This window comes from Lactuca virosa, chromosome 7, assembly GCF_052849685.1.
Source record: "Lactuca virosa cultivar CGN04683 chromosome 7, Lactuca_virosa_CGN04683_v6, whole genome shotgun sequence".
NCBI lineage: Eukaryota > Viridiplantae > Streptophyta > Magnoliopsida > Asterales > Asteraceae > Lactuca > Lactuca virosa.
This window is the reverse complement of record NC_136432.1, coordinates 287,406,451-287,429,903: the sequence shown is the minus strand read 5'-3', so window position 1 is coordinate 287,429,903 and position 23,453 is coordinate 287,406,451. Positions and strand designations below refer to the sequence as shown.

Sequence of the window (23,453 nt, the reverse complement as noted above, 5' to 3'; positions counted from 1 at the left end):
TTCTGACCATGAAAATGGGTATGTCACAAAATCTCGATAAATGGTCGTCAGTTGGTATTTTTTATAGTAGTCATCACGACCCATTTCAATGTGAAAACATTTTGTATTGCATTTCTATAAATGCTCACTCGCTTGTGCATTTCTGGTCTTCAGGTCCTTTGATATGTTAACCCACGACCGAGCCAACACGGATTCTTCACTCGAAGTCCACAATTGAGGGGCTTCCTTTCCTTTTACTTTGAGTTGAGAGGTTTGGAGATGGGTTGGAGTTGAGTTTCAGGGATGTCTTCGGGTGGTGATTTCATATACGTAATGAGCTCGACTTCTGGTTTGGAGGGTGTTGGGTTTCCAGAGCATATTCGGGAAGAGATGAGAAGTTGTTGAATAGGTTTGGGTGAGTGTTGGAATATAATAAAATTGTTGCATATTTTGAAATTAAATTTAGGTGTCAATAATCAAGGGCTTCTATTTTTGGTCGGTGAAATGGTATTGATGGATCGAAAGCAAAAACATTTCTAGTAGGTATTCTTGAACTAGTATCACAACATTTCTTTCAACCGGAGCTTGGGGTGATGTTATCAGAAGAATTGTTTGAATCTATTTTGTAAAAAATTGAATAAAGGATAGAAGGATAATAAAAGATTGTGTGAAATTAAAGGTTAAAAGGTTAGTATTTATAGAGTGGTAAGAAATTATATATATATATATATATATATATATATATATATATATATATATATATATATATATATATATATATATATATTGTGAGACGGTGACGCAATCCTAATCATTCATTTTGGAGATCAAAAAAATATTTTTAAAATGCAAAATAAATGAAAATTTTCAAAAAAAAAATTAATATTATTTTCGTCATTTTTTTATCCAAAAAAAATTAAATAAATAAATAAAATAAATTACCGTTTTTTTCAAAATATACATGAAATATTCTAATAGAATATTATAGTGTAATTATTCAAATCGAATTTTAGAATGTTAGAACATTCTACTAGAATATTAATCTATAAATATTCAAAACAAAAATCTAATAGAATATTAGAATATTCTAATAAATCTAAAAATTCAAATAGAATATTAGAATATTTTAACATATCTACCAATTTTAGTAGAATATAAGAATATTCTAACATTTTAAAAATTCAATTTGATTATTTACAGTGTAATATTCTATTAGAATATTTCACTCATATTTCAAAAAAATTATGATTTTTTTATTTTTTTATTTTTTATTTTTTTTTATTTTTTTGGATAAATTAAATAACGAAAATAATACTTTTTTAAAAAAAAAATTTGGATTTTCTTTTTATTTTGCATTTTATAATTTTTTTTATAATTTTTTTGATCTCCAAGATGAGTGGCTATGATCGCGTCCTCATATCTCACAAAATTAGAATGGTCTCAAATTAACATTGTCTTTTATGTAATTTTATATATTTCTAAAGCTTTCGACTATTTTTGCCAAAAACACATAACAAATAAAATTACACCTTCCAACTATGAGCTACTACTCTTCTACCTTCTAATAACTACTTTTGTGATGCACGCTGATATTTAGAATCATCCATGTGAATAAGTTAAACAATAATAATAAGTAATAAGTAATGATTACAAAGTACAAACAATAAACAGGAAAAGAAGTAAATGTAAGTTTTTAGATATATGAAAATATTGTATTATTATGAGAGGAAAGGGTTAAAATTAGTTGCTGATTGGACAAATACACCTACATGTGGTGTGTATTTAGGTGTGTTAGTGTTATTCAGCAAAGTACAGCAGCATTATCTGGCTACAAATACTCCCTCCCAACCCGATCTCAAGTCTCAACCCACCAATCCATTGCCTCCTGCATCATCGTCTCTCTCTCTACTCTAGATTCGAACCACTCTCTCTCTCTCTCTCTCTCTCTCTCTCTCTCTCTCTCTACAACAATGAGCAGCGATCTGAAGTCCAAATTCCTGCAAGTTTATGAGGTTCTGAAATCGGAGCTAATTCATGATCCTTCATTTGAGTTCGACGACGATTCTCGTCAGTGGGTCGAACGGGTACGATTAATTGTTAATTTCATATATTTACAGTTCTTCACCACCTCATCTCTGAATGTCCAATTGTTCGATTTATTTCTGCATGTATTATTTTTGTATGCATTAATGCCTTGACTGTGGACGTTCGTTTGTCCTGTCGCTGACTTGGATATCTGTTTTTAAAATATTTTATAAATTTCGAGAAGATTTGCGCGAGATTAGGATTTAATTTTCTGCTAATCACTATTGAAATTCTTTTGCTACATTAATTAGGAGATGATTACACTGAGTGCATAGTTTAAACGTTTCATGTTCTAACTTCTAAATCTATATCTATCTATTCGGCTCAAATATATTAATATATATAAACTTTTGAGTTTTTGATGAAAATTTGATTATTCAAATACAGAAATTAGATAGAATTCATGTATCTCTGTTTTCTTTTACAAAACCTAATAGCTGATCAACTATGGGGCCTAAACATTAGTTTTCTTTCTTTGAAACTATCGTAATGTTTTTTGTTGGCTATATATTATGATATACTATACATGCTCATTGTTTAACTTTAAGCCGTGGTATTAAATAGTATATACCTTCATGTGTCGTATTTATTTGGAGGGACATGTTACTATGTAAGCTCTTGTGTTTGTCATTTCTGTAGCTATGTATTTGAGCTCCACCTTTTAATGTTTGAATTCTATTATGTGATCTTCATAGCAAGAAACTAATAGACATATCCTACAACTTTAACAATTGTTTTTCTTACTTTCTGCAGATGCTTGACTACAATGTACCTGGAGGTAAAAACTGTAAAATCAGTTTTTCCATAATTTTTATTCAATAAATTTAACCTTTTGCAAATTGATTGTCTATCTTACAACAAAATATGGTTTATGCAGGAAAGTTAAATAGAGGCCTTTCTGTTGTGGACAGCTACAAGCTTCTAAAAGGAGAAGAACTAACAGAAGATGAAGTTTTTCTTGCATGTGCCCTTGGTTGGTGCATTGAATGGGTAATTACATATAAATACCAAAAACTATTTGTGCCTATGCATATGAATTTTCTTTTCCAAATAACTATTAAGGGGCTGTATGTTTTTTTTTTTCCAACTAAGTTACATATGGGTAAAGTGATTGAATGGGTAATGATAATAGTCTGTTTGGATAAACGCTTACATTCTATTTTTTCCACAATTTTCATCAATTGAAACGTGAGAGTGGTTGGTAGGAAAAAAGAAGTGAAGATAGGTAAAGGGGTCATGTCTTCATACATTAAGTCATGTTTTTTTTATTTAACCCATTAAATTGTCCTGTCCAGACTAAGTCAAAAAGAAAGAGTCATGTATACTTGTTCAGAGTAAGTGCTTAATGCATTAATTAGCTCATTAAGTCAAAAAGAAAGAATCAACGTATTCGTGTGTGTTACATGATAGCATTCGTTGTATCTTGTGATTGCAGCTTCAAGCATATTTTCTTGTACTTGATGACATCATGGATGAATCCCATACACGCAGAGGTCAACCCTGTTGGTTTAGATTACCCAAAGTCGGTATGATTGCTGTAAATGATGGAGTTGTTCTTCGTAACCATATTTCCAGAATCTTAAAGAAACATTTCAGATCAAAAACTTATTATGTGGATCTACTCGATCTGTTCAATGAGGTTTGTTTATGTTACATAGTCATTTTATTAACAACTTAATTTGATTTTTAGTTCCCGTGTTTTGAAATTTGAACAGGTGGAATTCCAAACAGCATCTGGACAGATGATTGATTTGATTACTACACTTGTTGGAGAGAAAGATCTGTCAAAATATTCTTTATCTATGTAAGTGACAATCTTATGTCTCTCTTCATAAACTCCACTTGATCTATGTAAGTCACAATTTTCATGTGGTGTTGCAGTCACCGCCGGATTGTTCAGTACAAAACAGCCTATTACTCGTTTTATATTCCTGTCAGTAGACTTTTGTGCTTATTTTGCTTTCTTTATATTTCTATTTTTCCAAAAAAAAAAAAAATTGATTTATTGTGTGGTTGAAGGTTGCATGTGCACTCCTTATGTTTGGAGAGAATCTAGATGATCATGTTCAAGTGAAAGATGTCCTTGTTGAAATGGGTACCTATTTTCAAGTGCAGGTAATTAGCTTGAAAGATTAGTCTCTCTGATTGTACGTAACATTTTTTTATTGGGAATTTTTAAGGTCATTTTTCTGACAACAGTTATACACAAATGTTGAAATGAATATAATTTTTGATTGTTAAATAAAAATGTTGTAGGATGATTACTTGGACTGTTTTGGTGCTCCTGAGGTGATTGGAAAGGTTAGTCCACCAGAAATATATCATCATTTATTTATTTTGGTCTTGATTAAAGAAGCACAAGTACTCATGCTCTCGATTGTAACAAACAGATTGGAACAGACATCCAAGACTTCAAGTGTTCATGGTTGGTTGTGAAAGCATTGGAACTTTCTGACGAGGAGCAGAAGAAACTTCTCAACGTAAGCATCAACCACCACTTCTCTTAATTTTTACGTAGTTTTTGATATAAAAAGTGATTCATTCCAACTCATGAAACCATCTGTAACAAAGAAAAAAAAATTTCTTTTATGCATATATTTTTCTAACCTATATTGATTTTCAATGGTACCGTTCTTTACAAATTTAACTCGCATTTTCTGTATTAAAATAACTCTATCAAATGAACTTTTGAACAATTATAAGCAAAATAAATCTATTCATATTAATTTCGAATTAATTATATACTACTAAAAAACATTTTAATCATTTATCATAGACAATAACAATTAAATTTAATGTACAATATAAATTAATACATAATAATTTAATTTATAATTTAACATTAGAATTACAGATAAATATAAAAATATGATAGAAGCCGTAGGTGGTATGCAACCATAAATGAAAAGAAATACTATAGTAATATACAACGGAGAAACAATAATTCATTCAAACCTTGTTTAAGCCAAACTGAAATTACTTCTTCATAATGAGCTAAATTAAAAGAATGAAGTTAACAAAGTTTGTGTAAAAAATTGCATTTGTTTATTCAGGAGAACTACGGGAGGAAGGATCCGGGCAGCGTGGCAAGAGTAAAGGAACTATACAATTCTCTCAACCTTCAGGTTTCATTTTTTCTCCGTTCGCTATTTAATTCTTTACTTTTCCTAAATACAATTCTTACCCCTTCGACTACTTCTTTTTTATGGCATATAAATTTTAGGGCGTGTTTGAAGATTACGAGAATAAGACTTACGAAAAATTGGTGAAATCAATCGAAACTCACCCAAGCAAACCCGTACAGGCCGTGTTGAAATCTTTCTTGGCAAAAATATACAAGAGACAAAAATAGGAATAACTGATTCCGTTCCAATGTAATGTAATGTTGTTTGTACTTTCTACTTTCTAGTACCTTTCGCTTTGTATACTTGCATTCTGATTTCTGCACAATAAACTGGTAATCCAAAATTGGAGTTGTTTAGGGGGTGTTTGGCTTATCTTTTTTATAGGCAAAAGTTTTTTTTGGAAAAGTCACAAAAAGTTAGGTTTTCCTGACTTTTCCAAAAAGTCAGTTTTTCTTATATCAAAAATCCAAAAGTAGGTTTTAAAATCCTTTTACCAAACATCTTTTACATTTTATCTTTTTCAAAAAGGACTTTTGCCTCTCAAAAAGATAAGCCAAACACCCCCTTACTTTACGAATAATTACGCAATTACACTTTACAAAGTAATATAGATTAAAAAAGGAATCGAGCTTTCCATGAGCATTGCTGAGGAGACTAGTTTTGGTCGTCGAGGTCCAAAGATGATTAAATGAAGCGTCACGGGTGTCGAGGGAACTGCTTCTTTGGTAACGACAGCGGAAAGATCCGACGTGGGTGATCGGAGAGCAAATGCAGTTAGGTTTTGCGTCGGAAGGTGCTCTCGGTGTCGCCAAATGTGCGATTTCTGCATAGCAAATAGTTGTTGCGCCGCCGCCGTGCACAGTGGTCGGGATTTGTTGCTTTTTGGTTTGTTCCATGTTTATGTGGGACTGGGGCCTTTGTTGTTTTCCCTCCATGTTTTTTTTCTCTTCCTCTCCTCTTCCTCTTCCTCCTCCTATATAAGTTTGCAATTTCAATCCAAAGTCGTTGATAGCTGATAATACAATATTTATAGAGCCTAACAAACTAAAACATACTAAGACCATCTCCAACCCATCTCCATTTTTCCCCCATAAATGGAGTAAATAGTGTTTCATCTCCAACCCTACTCCATTTTTTACCCCATTTTTTACCCCAAAAAGTATATTCCTAGAATATTCCATTTTTATAACTTATATATATTGTCAAATACATCCCTCTACTAATTAAACTTTATATTTATGATTAATTAATATAAATTAGTATATAACATGATATTATAAATATTAAATATTGCATTTAAACTATAATTAGTAGATAAAATAAACTAGAAATGTATAAAATAAAAATGAGAGGGACTAAAATTGGCAACCAAACTTCACCTCCATTTTTGGAGATATGAATAGTATTCCCCCATATATGGGGGAATACTATTCATATCTCCAAAAATGGAGGTGAAAATGGGATAGGGTTGGAGAAGAATGGGGGAATAAATGGGGGAAGAAATGGAGTTTGGGGGTGGGTTGGAGATGCCCTAAACTATTTACAATCTCCCTATCTAATAAACAAAACCAACACTCCACGTGTCAATTCAAAACAGCAGAATTATTCCAAAGTTAAATACCGATTATACCATTACTTTGTTTCAACTACAAATCAAAATATATAGAACGCTCTGTTTTCTTTCCATTTACTCGGTGATAACAGCTGTACATATTAACTCAAAAATTCATTACATACCCGATTCATAGCATGTTATTATGGTATCCAATTTCTTATATAAGGTATGATATCAATTGCATTCAATTTGATCGTATTCTGCTCAATATATAATTCAAACATATGATATCAATCGTTTCTTTAGAGCATCGTGTTTCCAAGGTTTACAATCATCACAGTCGAAAATCGTCCACTCAATCACAGACTTCAATCCTTTCGGTAACTTTATAAAAAACCTACTTTCAGATTGTTTGTTTATCTTTTGTTTCTTCTTGTGTTTTTTTTAATGTTTGTGTTGTTTTTTTCACATCAGTTTCTGTTTCTCAATGTGTATGCGTGTGTTAATCATAATCGAAAATTGTTTCTGCTTCTTAATGTGTATGCGTGTGTGTGACTGCTTAACTGTTGCTATTTCTCTTTATGAACTAAATTGTTTTTTTAAGCCCCTGTTTCCCAGTCATGGACAGAACATGGCGACCTTTATTTGCTCCCTTGATGTTGCTATTTCTGTTTAATATTAACCATCATCATCTTAACATTAACGAAGTATTACTTTTAACATGAAACTTTTAGTAAGTTTTTTTGTTTAAACACAAAACTGAGAAATCAAACGTAAAAAATGTTGATTGGAGTAAAGTTATTGAGTGATTGGATATATATCGACCTGTTGACGAACACCGAGTGGATAGATATCGCCATATGTGACATCCCATTCGAAGAATCTGTATGGATCTCGAGCGCCGTGCCACTCTGTAAAACGACCTGATACACCAAAAATATGATGGCCGACACCTAAGTTCCTCACTTGCCATTTGAACAACTAACCTAAAAAACCTATGCCACATAAAGCAAAATAAGTCTTAATCGGTTCATAAATTTGATACTATTAATTTAAAAACAAAAACCAGTACATAGATATTAAATCAAAATTACTTATAGAAGCATATATATTCAAGTTTTTTCATAATACCCGAAAAAGGAAATCTAATCCAAGCATATATATTCAAGTTTTTTCCATAATTGACAATTTTGCCCTTTAATTGCAAATTTTCTGTACATGGACATAATGGTAATTTTCGGTACAGGGATATAATGGTAATTTTCTTTACAGGGATATAATGGTAATTGAAAATTTTGCCCTTTAATCGCAAATTTTATGTACAGGGACATAATGGTAGTTTGTGTTTGTATGTGTGTTTCTGTATTATTTTCTTTGTTTGGTAAGTCCATGGAATTTTTCTCTCTTCAATATTTGTTTCTCTTTTTGTGACTTTTAAATCCAATTGGTGCATTTTTGGGAAGTCTTCCACCCGTATAATATGTTAACCTCATTCACGACCACAATAAACTTTGTATTACACAAAGGGTAAAAAATTATGAAGCAAAAAAATGATTATTTAGTTTTATAACAATTTATTTCTGCATTTTTAACCCTTAATAGCAGCATACTTTCATTTTATGCAAAAAATAGCAACATACTTTCAAGTTATTAGGATATATTTGTTGTTTCTGCATATTTTGTTATAAATTCCTTTTTAACAATAAAACTTTACAAATAATCCACAAAATAAAAAGGCAACCTTCTATAATTAAATTGTTTTAATTTTTTTCTACATTTTTATCCCTTAATAGTAGCATACTTTCATTCCATGCAGAATATAACATTGTACTTTATAAGATTTGTGTTTTTAACAACTTTTTCATAAGAACATATACTATTTCCATATGTGTTTTTTTGTGTGTATTTGTTGTAACACAATAGAAAATTAGCATCACGATTAATTTATATTATTCATTGTGTTTCTCTTTAACATCTATTCAAATTTATATACTTTTTTACAAATATATATTAATATTAATTTTAAATAATCAATAGAAAAAGTGTTAAACAAACTTAACTCTTATTAATAATATAATTTTTTTTATAAATTTTTTACCCGTGGTTCCCACGGGTTGTAACCTAGTATAATATATATATATATATATATATATATATATATATATATATATATATATATATATATATATATATATATATATATATATATAAGGAGGGGTTCAATAGAGAACCAATATGGGTGAAGGAACCAATGAACCTATTAAGATGGTTGGATCAAAAAATTAACAGTCATTGGATTTGAGTTGTAAAAGTATGAGAAACAATAGTGTGCAGTTGATTATAACCAAACACGGAACTTAAGGGGGCATTTTCGTCAACCTAAAACTTATTGACTCAACGACGTTAGTTCATCTGTATCACATATCAGTGAAATCGATTTTACCCTCTCATTGAAAGCGATCTTTTACTTCACCGACGAACATCGATTTCAAAATCTTGCCGAAAAGTTCGTAAAAATGAATCTAGAAGGTATATTTGACTGCTATTCATTTCCGATTATCTCATGTAATGCATTTTAAACGTTAAATTTTCTGATTGATAAATTTCAAAACCAAAAATCGAAACTATCTGTTACATTATGTATTCGATGAATCTGCGAATACGATTTTATTAACAAAATCGTTTTAGGCTGATTTGAAACCCTCGGATGATGAACTTTTAAGAACTTGTATATATAATGAAAACCTAATGATTTAAATTTTTTCAAATCGATACAGAAATCATGAATATCTATATTACAAACCGTAGTTTCCTAAAACTTTGTGAATCTAACTCGAATATGAGTTTATTAACTAAATCGAAACCCTAACTTCATGAACTTTTGTGAATTTGTATAATTACCAAAAACTTAATGATTTAAATTTCTTCAAATCGATACAGAAATCATGAATATCTAAATTACAAACCGTAATTTCCTAAAACTTTGTGAATCTAAGTGGTTTCTGAGTTTATTCATTAAACTGAAAAACTAATTTCACATTTTGAATTCACGGTGTTCTTTGTGATTTACATTTGATTATTTCAAACAAATTCAATGTTTCTGAGTATTACATTATTTGACAATTGACAAAGTGAATCATGATTACATATCATTGATTCAAATTGTGAATTCACATGGTGCTTTATCATTTACATTTGATTTTTTCATCTTGTGCAAATTCACATTATGCATCTGTGTTTAATTGATATTGTATCTCATATTGTGCTTCTCATTGTAAATTTATAAAGTGTTGCATTGGTAATGTTTTGATTCATACTGAATTCACAATGTGAATAAATGTTATGTTAAATTCATCTGTAATCCTGATTCACATTGTGAATTATATGAATAAATCATAACTTCCATACCATGAAACTGATGTTTGAATTAATTTGTTAATCAAAAACAGGAAATGAAGAAAAGATCAACGAAAAAAAGGATAATAAGAAAAGAATGAAATTGACAAGAAATCTAAAAGATGTTCTACCTTCAACTACAAGTGAAAAAATTGAAGATATTCAAGATAAATAAAGGTTAGAACATTCACATTCAGATTAAAATAACTAATTATCTAATCATATACTACACACTTATTAAAAAAAACTAATTCACAATGTGAATCTTTGATGTAACTCATATCCTCACAGATTCACAATGTGAATCTCTTAAAAAAATTGCAAGTTGATTACCACTTTCGCTTGTTTTCACTATGCACACAATACGTGAAAATATTCACCATGTGTATGTGTACATCACTTGGTGAACCTCAAACTATTTTGGTATGAAATGTAGAGATTCAGATTGAGAATCTTCGATGTACACTCATATTCTCAAAGATTTACAATGTGAATCTCTTAAAGAATTTTCTCCCGGTGTCGTGCCGGTTTTGCCGTAAAACTTCGACGGGCCATAACTTCTTCGTTATAACTCGGATTTAGGCGTTCTTTATATGTACGGAACCCTTGTAACATATACTACAACTTGGTTAAGATTAATCCGTCTAAATAATCTTCCATCAAAAACTCATTTTTGATGTTCATCGTCTCTAAATTGACTAGTCCGGATCTGCGGGCGTTACAATTATCTCCCCCTTAGGATGATTACGTCCCAGAATCATCAATGAAACAGGGCTGTATAATGACTCCGTACGTTATCTCTTTATCCTAGGTAATAATCGTAACTTCTATGTTCCTTCGAATCAGTATCTAATTCTTGGACTTTTCGACTGCAGGCGGTGCTCGATCTTGCACTTGCTCCCTATCTCACGTTAGACTCCAAATTATGACCTTCAAGTCACAATCTCGATCCTCACTGGATACGAACTTAAGATAAGTTTTTTTTTACTACAATGGAACGATGTGTCATATTCTAATGACCTATCATCGTATGTTGCAACGCTTAGACTCAGGTCTCTTAGAGTCTTCCAGAATAGACTATACTTTCGTTCATGTTCTAATCTCATCTTAAAAGGTAGCATTTCTAGCTACAAGCAACTTTTCGTAATACCTCTACTGATCGCTTTTTATTTCAATCTTCTGTCTTAAGTCAGATACTACATCGAACTTGATTCTCTGAACCACATAACATACTCAGCGTAGTCGGACTCAATTTGATATGACCACTAGGGTCGGAATAACAATCATCTTCTTAGTCATTACCGAAACGATGGTAACGACATACTTGAATAAAACGAAATCAATTACTAGCTCCTTGGTAACCTTGTGACTTTCCCTGATCCAAGCGTGATGTAACGCCCGTAGATCCGGGCTAGTCAATTTAGAGACGATAAGCATAAAAAAATGACTTTTTGATGGAAGATTAATTAGAAGGATTAATCTTAACCAAGTTGTAGTATATGTCTCGAGGTTTCCGAAAATATAAAGAACGCCGAAATCCGAGTTATAACGAAGAAGTTATGACCTGTCGAAGTTTCGCGACAAACCGGCACGGGGCCGAATGTCGTAAAAAGTGAGTTTTTGATAAACCACTTTTTGGCCTTAGTGATCTAAACGAAACTTGTAGTGTTCGCTAAACCGAGAGTAGGTATAAAAAGAACGCCCAAATCTGACTTCGTATGAGGAAGTTATGATTTTTCGAAGTTTCAGCTTAGCAGTAGACAGCGAAAAACTCGAATTTTAGATCGAGTGATTTTTAGCCGACACGAACTAAACGAGAATCGAAGGTCTCGTCATTAGTAGCATAACGGTAAAAAGTCTGACGAAAACGAACGTCGGATGAAGAAGTTATGAATTTTTAACGGATTTCCTGTCCTAGTCTGTTAAAAATAATAATATAAAAATTAAAGTCAAAATTAGCCGACGAAGTCTAAACGAAAGTTGTAGAGCGTAATTTTACCTACGCGTGCATATAAAGAACGTCAAAAACGGAGCTCGTATGCGAAAGTTATGGATTTTAGAAGTTTTGGCGCGAAAACCGAGAAATTTCGCATAGGTGGCTTCGGCCACGTCACATTCGCTTAGATTGTGCCACGTGTCCGAAATTGGTGAGTCATGCGAGCCACGTGTCCGAGCTGCTGATTCATCCGATCTCGTGGGCTGATCCGAAGGGGTCCACTAGGAGTCTGACGCGTGTCCTATTCCTCGTGTCCGAGCCTTCGCGAGAGTGCCACGAACCCTCTACTTCGGACCCTAGGCCGCGGTCCAATCAGGAGGCGACACCGAGGCTTCGCATGCGCAGATCACGTGCGAGCACATGCGCACCCTCGCCCAGCTGCTGCCGCGTGGCCTTCGCTCCTGATGCCACCTGCCTTCGCATGCTGACTCCTCCCCTTCTAACCGACTTCGGACCCTATAAATAGAAGGGGTATGCGAGCCTTCCCGGTTACTTTTGGAGTTTTGCCATTTTAAGCCCCTTTCTTCATATTTTCTTCATCTTAACATCCCCCAAAGCCTCGGTATCGATTATAACCCCCGGAATACGCCACGAAGAGCCCGAGAAGCCCGAAAAAATTATCTTTTCGGTTTCGAAGCTCGACCCTCGCAGAGCCCGGTTTCTGAATAAAACTCCCGGTTTTATTAGAAACGAACGTTTTAGGAAACGAATTGCTGCCCGATTTTCATCAAAACAAGTGAGTGTGTAGTTACTTTCACCTTACACATATATATGAAGTATTTTCTTTAAAATACGTGCTATGTGTAAATATATTAATTGTTTATTTGAGGTGACTGTTGAATTGATGTTTTATACAAGTTTTAAACTGTATATATATTTTTATCTACAAATATGTTGGGTAGAACATGGGTAGATAGTTGGTGTGTGATAAAATAAAGTGATGAGAGGTTTCGACGTGATTTGAGATTCAGTCATCTAGCGGAGTTTGGATGACGACCACGGACTTTCTAGACAGTCCAGTGGGAAACATTAGCAGGTCCGCAACCTGTAGGTGTTAATGAACTTGGGTGTTCATTCAATGTACTCCATCCCCCTCATGGTTGCCTTTAGGACATGTATGCTTGAGGAAACCCCTTAGCAGTAGTGTCCATCCCGATGATATTCTTTAGGCTAGGTCCCTTGTGAAAAGTGTTTAGGGACGTAAAGTGAGGATAACGGGAACGGGTAATCAGGGTTATTGTTGATTGGTGAACTTAATAAGTTTATTATTATTGTGGTTTGAAAACCCTATATGCTCACCAGGCTCCCAAGCCTGACCCACTCAGTTTTTTTATGATTACAGGTAGTGGACCCCGAGCATAGTCGGAGGATGACGTGAGATTTTGGATTATAGGCCAGTAGTTGTAAATAACTGTAGTAAGGCTTATAATGTCTTGTTTATGCTTTTGATCTGTATCGGAACATGACATCCCGAGGTTTTGATATATATGGAAAATATATACCTTCTAAATGAAGGGTTTTGATAAACTTTTATCATATGTTGTTTGGGGACCAATTCCGCAACATCTTTTGAAAAGATTTCTCTGATTTTATTTTAAAAAGCATAAATTAAATCGGTCTTTTCTGGCCGAGAAATTAGGGGATGTCACACGTGAGTCCTGTGCTTCCGGTAGTATAGGCCTCTACTACCATTCACACCTACTCATACTCATCCCAAGTATTGTCTCGCAGCTTTCCAAGTTACTATCACAAAAACAATTTTAACACGTATAAATGTGTCCAATCAATCATAAAATTTTCCCTAGACTCTACTAGGACTTCTTCCATGCGTATCTTCAATCATCAATTCTACTTCAACTCGGTTGGTGATGGAAATGTCAGACGATGGGATAACTTCATGGATTGTACCAAAAATCTTTCTTTATGCAAATCTAAAGTTTACTTCTCCCGTACTAGACGTATTATTTATTAGATGCATTCTAAAGGCAAGATATCACTCTTATGATATCTTCCGATAAGTATCATTCAGTATCGTAAGCCTTCTCATTTCCTCCATTTACTCAATTCACTACAAGTCTTCACCATGATGTTCTGTACACCAAAGCAATCGTTTGGTGTATTAAGACGAGAATAAAGATAGAGGAAGGTTTAGACGCGTATTCCTCCTTATTACCTCGAAAAATTATATGCCCGTTCTAATATCGTAATTAAACGTTTAGAAATCTGAACACATAAAATTTCCAGATCCGGTAGGCAACAGACCATAGATCCGATCATATAATGCATATCATAAACCATTTAGCACATAAAAGCATGTTAGGAAATTTCCTAAATAAGCTAGTGCTTGTGTCTATTCAGGTGTATTACCTAAAATTTATTAGACACGCTCCTCACCATCATTTCCTAGCATTATAAGTTTAAGTCTAGAAATAAATTCTTATTCCTAGTTCGCTTAAACTAATGCTCTGATACCAACTGTGACATCCTCATTTTCACGGCCAGAAAAGACCGGTTTTCTTTATGCTTTATAAAAATCAGAGTACCTCTTTTAATAAAAATGTTGTGGAATTTGTTCCCAGTAAAACATGATAAATACGTTATCAAAGCATTTCCGAAGAGAAGTATTTTTATTCATTTTAAAACATTTGGGATGTCATCGTCAATACAGAAACATAAGCATAAACAGAACTTACATTCATTACCACTAGTGATTTATATCTCCTTAATCTCTCAGTGTAATGTGACTTCATATCAACACATGTGATATAAATAAACTGAGTGGGTCAAGTTGGGAAACCTGGTGAGTACATAGGGTTTTCAACCCACAATAATATAATTATTATGTTTAAACATCAAACAATCAACCCAATTACCCATCCCCATTATCTTCTTAAGGATTTACCCTAAGAATCAGCTACTCCTCGTTCATTCATTCCTAAGGATCATCCTAAGGAAACGGCACGAAATCCATCGTTGCCAATGACACAGTTGTCAAGCACAGCTGCTAATTGTGACATTCTCTATGAGGCGCTTCTGCCGGTATTGTCCTTTAAACGCTACTGTCATGGTTATAATGTTCTCTATTAGGCGCAACTGCCGATACTATCCTTAGAGCGCAGCTGCTGGGATGTTTACCGTAGATCAACAACATCTACAGGTTGTGGCGCAGCTGCCAATGCTCATCTATAGGGTACTAGGTCCATTGCTGCCAATGTTCACCTATAGGGCACTATGTCCATACTGCCAATGTTCCTCTATATCAGCTTTCATCCCTCATCATTCATCTACCCATGTTTTACCCAACATATTTTGTAGATATAAAATACATATACAGTTTAAATCATTTAAAACATGTATAAAATCGTTCATCCAACATAGATAACAAGTATACAGATAATATGCACACATAGCACGTAATTTATATAAAATACTTCATAACTATGTGTAAGATGAAAGTAACTATGCACTCACTTGATAAGGTGGTGACTCGGTACTCGGACAGCGCTTCGTTTACTTTAAAATAATTTCCTTCGACGAAACCTAGTATTATTACCACTAGATTTTAGTCTAATATTTACCGTGAATAATCATTAGTCTTATTATTATTATTATTATTATTATTATTATTATTATTATTATTATTATTATTATTATATAAGCGTTTAAACAATATTTTCCAACCACTATGTACAGACAGGGGTCAGACATAAAACACTGGAGGGCAGGACCATTTTGGCGTATAGCACTTCTGAAATCCAACAACCCTATGCGGCCCTTTAAACCAGATTCCCCGTACCGCGAGTAGTTAAAAAGATATTATAACGACACTTAGATAAGTCATAATAATAGCCCAAATATTTATTATAAGTTCATAATAACAATACTAATTTTAAATATAAGCTATATTAAAATAGGGTAAGCATAACTTACTTACAATGGGGTTTTAGCTAGGAGTCGGGCTCTGCAGGGGCAGAACTTCGTCGCTGAATCTTTCTAGGAAAGATTCGTGCAGCGCTTCAGTGCTCACCTTACTATACTAAAACTACAGAAAGAGAAGTCGAATCACGAGGGACCGAAATGCCCGGGAGATAAGAAGAGAAAGACTCTTGAATCAAGAGAATGGTGCAAGAAATATGAGAGCCCAAGCCTCTTATTTATAGTAATTGAATTTACAAAAACTACCCTCCATAATTACTTAATGATCTTATAGTTATATAAACGACTAAACACCCCTTCATAATACTATTTTAAATAGATTTAACGATATTTGTACTAAACTAATATCGAAAGTAATCAACACTAGTCTTATAATAACCGCATTGTCGATACCTTTCTAATGATATATACATTTGTATATATATATATATATATATATATATATATATATATATATATATATATATATATATGTGTGTGTGTGTGTGTACGTATATATGATTTATACTTTATTTTAATACGTAAATATGCTATTATAATTTGTAACTCGTTCATACGAACTCCATTTTTGACGTTCTTTATATCCACGCGTTGGTATTTACGAGTACTACAACTTTCATTTAAACTCCGTCGGCTAATTCTCGACCGATCTTAAATTTAACAGTAAGAGGAGATTATACTGTTAAATGTCCGCGTAAAATTCATAACTTATACATACGGACTCCGTTTTCGTCTGTCTTTTTACCGTTGAGTTCCTATTAATGAGATCTTCAACTCTCATTTAGGTCGCGTAGGCCAAAAACCGCTCGAACTAAATTTCGAGTTTCGGGTCGTGCACTGCTATGCCAAATCTTAGAAAATTCATAATTTCCTCATACGAAGTCAGATTTGGGCGTTTTTTTTGTATGTTCTCGGTTTAACGTATACTACAAATTTTGTTTAGATCACTAAGGCTAAAAAGTCTTCTACCATAAATTCACTATTTACGTCTCCCGGTGTCGTGTCGGTTTTGCCGTAAAACTTCGACGGGCCATAACTTCTTCGTTATAACTCGGATTTCGGCGTTCTTTATATGTATGGAACCCTTGTAACACATACTACAACCTGGTTAAGATTAATCCTTTTTGGCCGCATTGCATCAATATGGATCAAATTCTAAATAATCGTCCATCAAAAACTCATTTTTGATGCTCATCGTTTCTAAATTGACTAGCCCGGATCTGTGCGCGTTACATATTGTTAGTTATTTTATAGTATATATGTTATAGTATGAGATGCTTACGAAAATTATTGACTAATAGGAAAAAGAAAAACAAAAACAAATGAAGTAGAGATAAAAATTAAGATTCTCAAGATAAAGACTCTAGAAGTAGTCAAAGAAAAAAAAGGCAAAAGTGTCAATAAATCCAAATGACAAAGTATCTTTGAGAACAAGAATGAGCCCAAAGAAGTTTTATGATATCGTTAAATCTTTAAACAAAGAACAGAAAAAAGTTGTTAGAGAAATGGGATTGGGATCTTTGCTGAGAATTGCAACCAATGGAATTTCTGGGAAATTGGCACGTTTTATTGTGAATTCATTCAATCCATCAGATATGAAAATGCATCTACCTAATGCAAAGATAGACATAACGCCAGCTCTTGTTCATGATTTGCTTGGAATTCCTCTAGGTGGAAAAGATATATATAACACTGATCAATGTGAAGGAAAAGAATTAATGGATTGGAAGCAACAGTACAATTTCAAGGCTATGAGACCATCGGATGTTGAAGAGAGAATTGATGAATCATCAGATTCAGGGATTATTTTCAAAACAAACTTTCTATTACTATTTGTTAATACCATCTGTGAAGAGAATAAGCCTGGAACTTGTAAAACAACAGTATTGCCACATTTGTTAGGCAAAACACCTATGAGAGAAATTGATTGGTGTGGTTTTATAACCAATTGCTTGAAAATGTCAAAGACGACGTGGGATGAAACCGATAGAGGAAACTACTATTGTGGGTCACTTCTTGTATTATTGGTAAGGAAAATTCTTATAATTAACACTTTTATTTATATTATTATAAGAAAACTAATTAATCATAATTTTGTTTACATAAACAGCTAGCTTATTTGGAGTTTATGAGAAATGATAAGAATGAAAAAAGACAAATACATGCACTACATTTTTGGGATTATGACATGATGGTGAAAAGGGAAAAAGTTGAGTTAAAGAGTGGTGACTTTGGAACTTTCGAATGGAATGATGATGTTATAGAGAATGATGAAGAATCCGACACCGATGAAAATGAAGATATGAAACTCGATGTAAGTTAATAATCTATATAATTAAAAAAAATTGTGAAGTTGTATTACAGATATATGTTATAAAATTGTAGTTAAGATGAAATTCATAAAGCGATTCACATTGTGAATATAAAAGAGTATTTTAGTACTTTTGTCCAAAAAGAAAAAAAAAGTTGGTTTATAGTAGTAGTTCATGATACCTCTAATTCCCATGTTCCAGCTTGCATTATGCCAACAAGTCCCACCCCCAACTCTAGCTGAGAAGTTGAGTCACCCTTCTTTTTTATAAAGTTATTGTAATATAATTTCTAAAGTTATTGTAACAAAAAATAGGTGTCAAGTTTGTAAAAAGCTAATAAATATAAGGGTTGCTATCAAACCATTTTTATCCATTTGGTGTAAAGTAATTATAAAGAAAAGGGTATTGAAACAGCAAGGCGTTGACGCCTACAAAATTCCAAATAATTTGCTATATGAGATGCATAATTAGATATAGTGTATGATTAAGTAAAAAATAAAAACAATAATAATAATAAACCTATAATAGTAAATAGTAAATACCTTTCTACAGCTTCATTGCCTTGTGAAGCTGCAAGTTTTGCAAGTTGATAAACTACAGTGAAGTTTCTTTGAGCCATTGCCTCTTTCTCAAAAATAGCATCAGATAGAACAACAGCTGATGCTCCCTCACCAATATATTCACCAACTAAATCTATATAATAAAAAAAATGTTATGTTATGTCATGTCATGTCATATCATGTCATGTCATGTGTAACAAACACAGTATATATAATTATAACCCACCAGTTGTTATTCCTTGAGATGCAATTAAAGGAATATGAGGAAAAGGCTTCTTCAAAGTTGCTATGTATCCAAAACCACCAAGTGCAGAAACAGGGTAGACCTTTAAAGATATACAATCATTATATATTTTGCTTTTTTTTTATTAATTTCAAATGAGTAGATAACATAAAAATGTAATAGAAAGAAACATGAATGTAAAAGCACCTAACCTTCACCATTTTGGCACCAGCATTATATGATGAAAGTATCTGTAAAATAATTTTACGGATAATAATAATATATAACTCTACAAATGCCTTAGTTTTTATTAACAAGAAGCCAAAAAAATTGATTGTATACTTACTTCTGTTGGGGTCATTACACCAGGTATATATAGCAAATCATCATTGTCTTCATCCAGAATACCCTGCAAACAATTTACATTATTAACAGAATATTTAACAATCATAAACAATGTTATATTGTTGTAATAATTTCTGACATGCCTTTACAATTGCAGGACTCATGATGAATTTTGCACCAACTTTTTTTGCATTTTCAGCATCCTCAATATTTAAAACAGTGCCAATCTGGAACATGTTAGAGCATTAAGAATTTAAGATATGTTAAGAATTCATCCTTGACAAAATAGTTCACTAAAAATGATCATACAATTGATGAATATGAAACACTTACCCCTAGAGTTGTGGTTGGAAAATCTTGCACCAGTTGATTTAAAACCTATCAAATAAAAAAATGTGGAAAATTATAAGCTTTCAAGATCAACAACCAGAAATGTATGAAATGCATGTAAATCATACAAGTGGATTTATGTTAAACAACCTCAAAAACACCTGGGGTAGAAACCACAATCTCTAGCTGCAAATCAACAAACATTGCTTCTATGTTAAAACATTAGAATTACATCCAATAAGGCCTTGTTTACTCGTAAATTAAACTAATAATTGTAATTTGTCATTGCATACTTATTCTAGCTTAATCTTGTGAGTTAAAGGAATTGAAGAGTGAAAAGTACAAATGTTACATTAATTCAGTTTTCTTTACTTTCGTTTTGGCTACTTCATCTTATATGCAAGTTATCACAATTGACAGGGGCAATACTCAAGAACACTGTGAGCTACAAGGTGAAATCACCCCAGCAAGTTCAATTGGATGCTAATTACAAAATATGTTTTCATATGTTTTTTGTTTCAGAACTAATAACCTAATAATTCAAGTAAATTATTAATAAGAATATGAAATGCCTCATAAGGGAGCTTTAAATCTGGAACAATGAATTGAGAAGTTAGTTTGTATATGAATCTTAGGTTCAAGTACGAATGTTATCAGTTCGTTTGGGAGCCGAGCTCGGGTGGAACTTTGCAAGAAGAAAACATACACCAATTTCAAATTTTCAGCCCTTAATTCTACTAACAATACGACAGCAGCATACTTACAACTGATATTCCACCTGTAATTGCAGCTTTTGCAGCTTCCAATGCCACATCCGCGCTAAACACCATCAACATACGCATGAATAGATAGAATTACATGATAATTGGAATTATTCATATAGCGAGGAAACAACAATCACCTGAAATCGAAAATTCATTTCACGGGAATTGATTAGAGAGTGTTGGATGATGAGGATGATACCTTTTGGCGCGAAGACAAGCAATGACGCCAGAATTTACTATGTTGCTTAAGGTTGTTGCACTGGTGGAGGTGGATGGCCGAGTATGGAAACAACGGATCGGAAGGAACCGAGTGGTGGGCGTAGGCGGTGGTAGAAAGGTTAAAGAAGAAAGCGAGGAGAATTGGGCAAGTGACATAGTAGTATCCTGGTTCCCTAATAACAGCAGTGGTGTAACTATAACTACTTATGAACGATTGAAGGTGAATTAAGGGGTGTTTGGGATTGCGTGATTTGAACCCATATCATCTTTAGACTTATGGAGTTCCCAAATCAAATTGGAACTTATTTTTTATAAGGAATGGTCCCATATCGGAGTTGGAAGATAAGTGGTAAGTTGGGGAGTAGTTATAAAACGAGATTAAATGGAAGATTAAAGACATGATCCTTCAAAGCAAGTTTTAATGGGAGGTGATGAGTGGTCATTACTCACATTTAAGTACGCGAGATGGGGTGTCTGCCTAAAGCTTTACGACAATTAGGCACCTCAAATCTTATAACCATCTGATCCCTATATTATTATTTTGAGTTTATATAATTTTTAGCCAAAGCTAAATAGTAGAAGCTGGCTTATGAATTTCTTTGTTTATAAGTTGGGCGGGTTTTGTTTATAAAATTACAAAAATATTTTTAAAAGTTTTTGTTTATAAAACTACAATATTTTTTGTGAAAATGTTTTTTGAAGACTTATAGAAAAAAATTCAAAAAGGTTTTGTTCATTCATACCTCCTCTATATGGATGTTTAGCACGATAGTCCAAAAAATAGAACCAAAGAAAATACATCATCTACATTAATAGTCTCATAAAGTTAGTCGAATTAAATAAAAACATATTAATATAAAATTCTTAAAAACTAAAATTGTAAAAAGAAGTTGTCCAATTTGAAAAAATAATAATAAATAACAAAAAAATAAGTTATAAATTTTTTTTGAAAAATTTTGTAAACAATTTTTTAGATGGATAAAGAAGATATGACATTTTTTAGAAAACTGTAATCAAATCTATAAAAATAATATTATAGAAAACTGTAAAAATAATTAAATATAAAACAATTAGGTTGTAGAAAAAATTGGTAAAAAGTTTGTAATAAAAAAGATAGATAAAATGATATATAAGAAAATTCAACCAAATTTATAAAAGAAAGAAAGTATAGACCAAATTTGTATAAAAAAATAAAATAAAAATAAAATTGAGAGGAATTGTAAATAAGGATACCTTTTAAGGACCAAAAATGTAATATTATTTAGTATTGGACACGTGTCTATTAAGAAGAAAACCATAGGTTTTCTTTTATATATATATATATATATATATATATATATATATATATATATATATATAGGGCTTAATGAATATATGGCTGTTATGTACCTAAGCTTATATATAGAATCCTCCAAACTATGTAGTTTTGATCAGTTATATCCAAACTAATCATGATATCTCGCTTACTATTCTTCTTTAATCATGTGACTTGCTAAACCAATCGAATTTATATTCTTTTTCTTCATTGTTTCTAAGAACTTAAAGCATTAAAAATCATGAGCATTTAATCAACCTTATTAAATTTTAAATAAAAACTAATACAATAAAAGATAAAAGAAGAACATGCAATAACTCAATCAAGGTTTTTCACAAATAATTGGATATAGTTTTTCAATTGAAGGACAAAATGTTTGAGTTATATTCGTTAAAAATATATTTGTTTTTTACTTTCCCAATAAACTTCAATGATTATTTTTGCAATAAAAAGATTTATAATTGATCTTTTTCATTTCATAATTTAACTCAATTCAATGGTATTATATGAAAGCAAAATTAAGCAAAAATGAAATTGGATTTGTTTTGCTTAAAACTATGTCGTTTAAAAGGTTCTATACCTAAGCTTAGGTACATAACAACATATTCACTTTTCCTATATATATATATATATATATATATATATATATATATATATATATATATATATAATTTGAATTTACCAAAGGATATGCACTACAACATATTTAATTATTTACGATGATGATCATAAAATCCAATAATTTTGATTATTTATGACAAATCTTCAAAGATATATGCATTGATGTTCATCATAAATAATTCTTATAATTATTTATGATGTTCATCATAACATTATATATGATGTTCATCATAAATAATCAATCAATTGATTGATTATTTATGCCAATATTTGCATGAATAGGGTTTTAGATGAAATAAGAGCGTTGATGAGAAATAAGTCTTAGAATTACCTGCCTTTATTTGGTATCAAAGTTTTGCTAATAAGAGAGAGGGCAGTGTAGACATGAAGGAATTGAAGAAAAATAAAAAATAAAAAGAGGAATGGAAAAAAGAAAGAGAGCAGATAGTGAGATTGAGATTGAGGTGATGATCGAAAACCAATAGTATTTACTAAATTTGGGATGCTGTTTTTGTGACCATTAATTAGTTATCCATCTCCCCACCACCTATCTACATTTTAGTCCGCCCATTTTCTATATACAACAAATGAAATATATCATGGTGATAACTTAACTTATTAGCCGTTTTCTTTCTTATATATATGCAATAAATAAATTGAATATTTGGAACACCGAAGATTTACCTACCTTT

At 32.0% G+C, this 23,453-nt stretch overlaps 2 protein-coding genes and 1 non-coding gene across 13 annotated transcripts; 2 read left to right on the top strand and 1 right to left on the bottom strand.

The window, feature by feature from the left end:
• The first annotated feature begins 1,841 nt into the window (after positions 1–1,841).
• Positions 1,842–5,545, top strand: LOC145123975 (farnesyl diphosphate synthase 2). Its single transcript, XM_079059179.1, has 11 exons — positions 1,842–2,063; positions 2,818–2,842; positions 2,942–3,054; positions 3,500–3,703; positions 3,780–3,868; positions 3,946–3,997; positions 4,084–4,179; positions 4,321–4,365; positions 4,455–4,544; positions 5,118–5,189; positions 5,288–5,545. Exons 1-11 carry the CDS (start codon positions 1,950–1,952, stop codon positions 5,414–5,416), a joined length of 1,029 nt encoding a protein of 342 aa, XP_078915305.1. The 5' UTR covers positions 1,842–1,949; the 3' UTR covers positions 5,417–5,545.
• Positions 5,546–5,662: 117 nt separating this feature from the next.
• On the bottom strand, positions 5,663–23,309 carry LOC145123974 (serine-rich protein-like protein). Of its 11 annotated transcripts, none has more exons than XM_079059168.1 (13): positions 23,093–23,309; positions 21,569–21,629; positions 20,806–20,998; positions 20,621–20,661; positions 19,993–20,048; positions 19,846–19,890; positions 19,656–19,739; positions 19,514–19,576; positions 19,380–19,418; positions 19,171–19,270; positions 18,927–19,077; positions 7,570–7,739; positions 5,663–6,162 (listed from the first exon to the last, which is right to left on the bottom strand). In XM_079059168.1, the coding sequence occupies exons 2-13, from the start codon at positions 21,627–21,629 to the stop codon at positions 5,669–5,671; spliced, it is 1,497 nt and encodes a 498-aa protein (XP_078915294.1). In that variant the 5' UTR covers positions 23,093–23,309; the 3' UTR covers positions 5,663–5,668. The 11 variants fall into 11 exon arrangements, with proteins under 11 accessions (XP_078915294.1, XP_078915296.1, XP_078915295.1 ...); XM_079059170.1 differs by having other exon boundaries at positions 7,570–7,667; XM_079059169.1 differs by having other exon boundaries at positions 19,993–20,028; positions 20,607–20,661; positions 23,093–23,308.
• Positions 21,249–21,354, top strand: LOC145128150 (small nucleolar RNA Z279/snoR105/snoR108). The gene has a single exon (XR_013716751.1). It is a non-coding gene; the product is annotated as a small nucleolar RNA Z279/snoR105/snoR108 (small nucleolar RNA).
• Positions 23,310–23,453: the final 144 nt, after the last annotated feature.

Coding starts and splice junctions, on each gene's coding strand:
- LOC145123975 (XM_079059179.1), top strand. CDS start 1,950: ATGAGCAGCGATCTGAAGTCCAAATTCCTGCAAGTTTATGAGGTTCTG. Junction 2,064..2,817: donor CTCGTCAGTGGGTCGAACGG/GTACGATTAATT, acceptor TACTTTCTGCAG/ATGCTTGACTACAATGTACC. Junction 3,869..3,945: donor TCAAAATATTCTTTATCTAT/GTAAGTGACAAT, acceptor GTGGTGTTGCAG/TCACCGCCGGATTGTTCAGT.
- LOC145123974 (XM_079059168.1), bottom strand. CDS start 21,629: ATGATGTATTTTCTTTGGTTCTATTTTTTGGACTATCGTGCTAAACAT. Junction 20,049..20,620: donor TGCAAAAGCTGCAATTACAG/GTGGAATATCAG, acceptor TTAACATAGAAG/CAATGTTTGTTGATTTGCAG. Junction 19,577..19,655: donor TGAGTCCTGCAATTGTAAAG/GCATGTCAGAAA, acceptor AATTGTTTGCAG/GGTATTCTGGATGAAGACAA.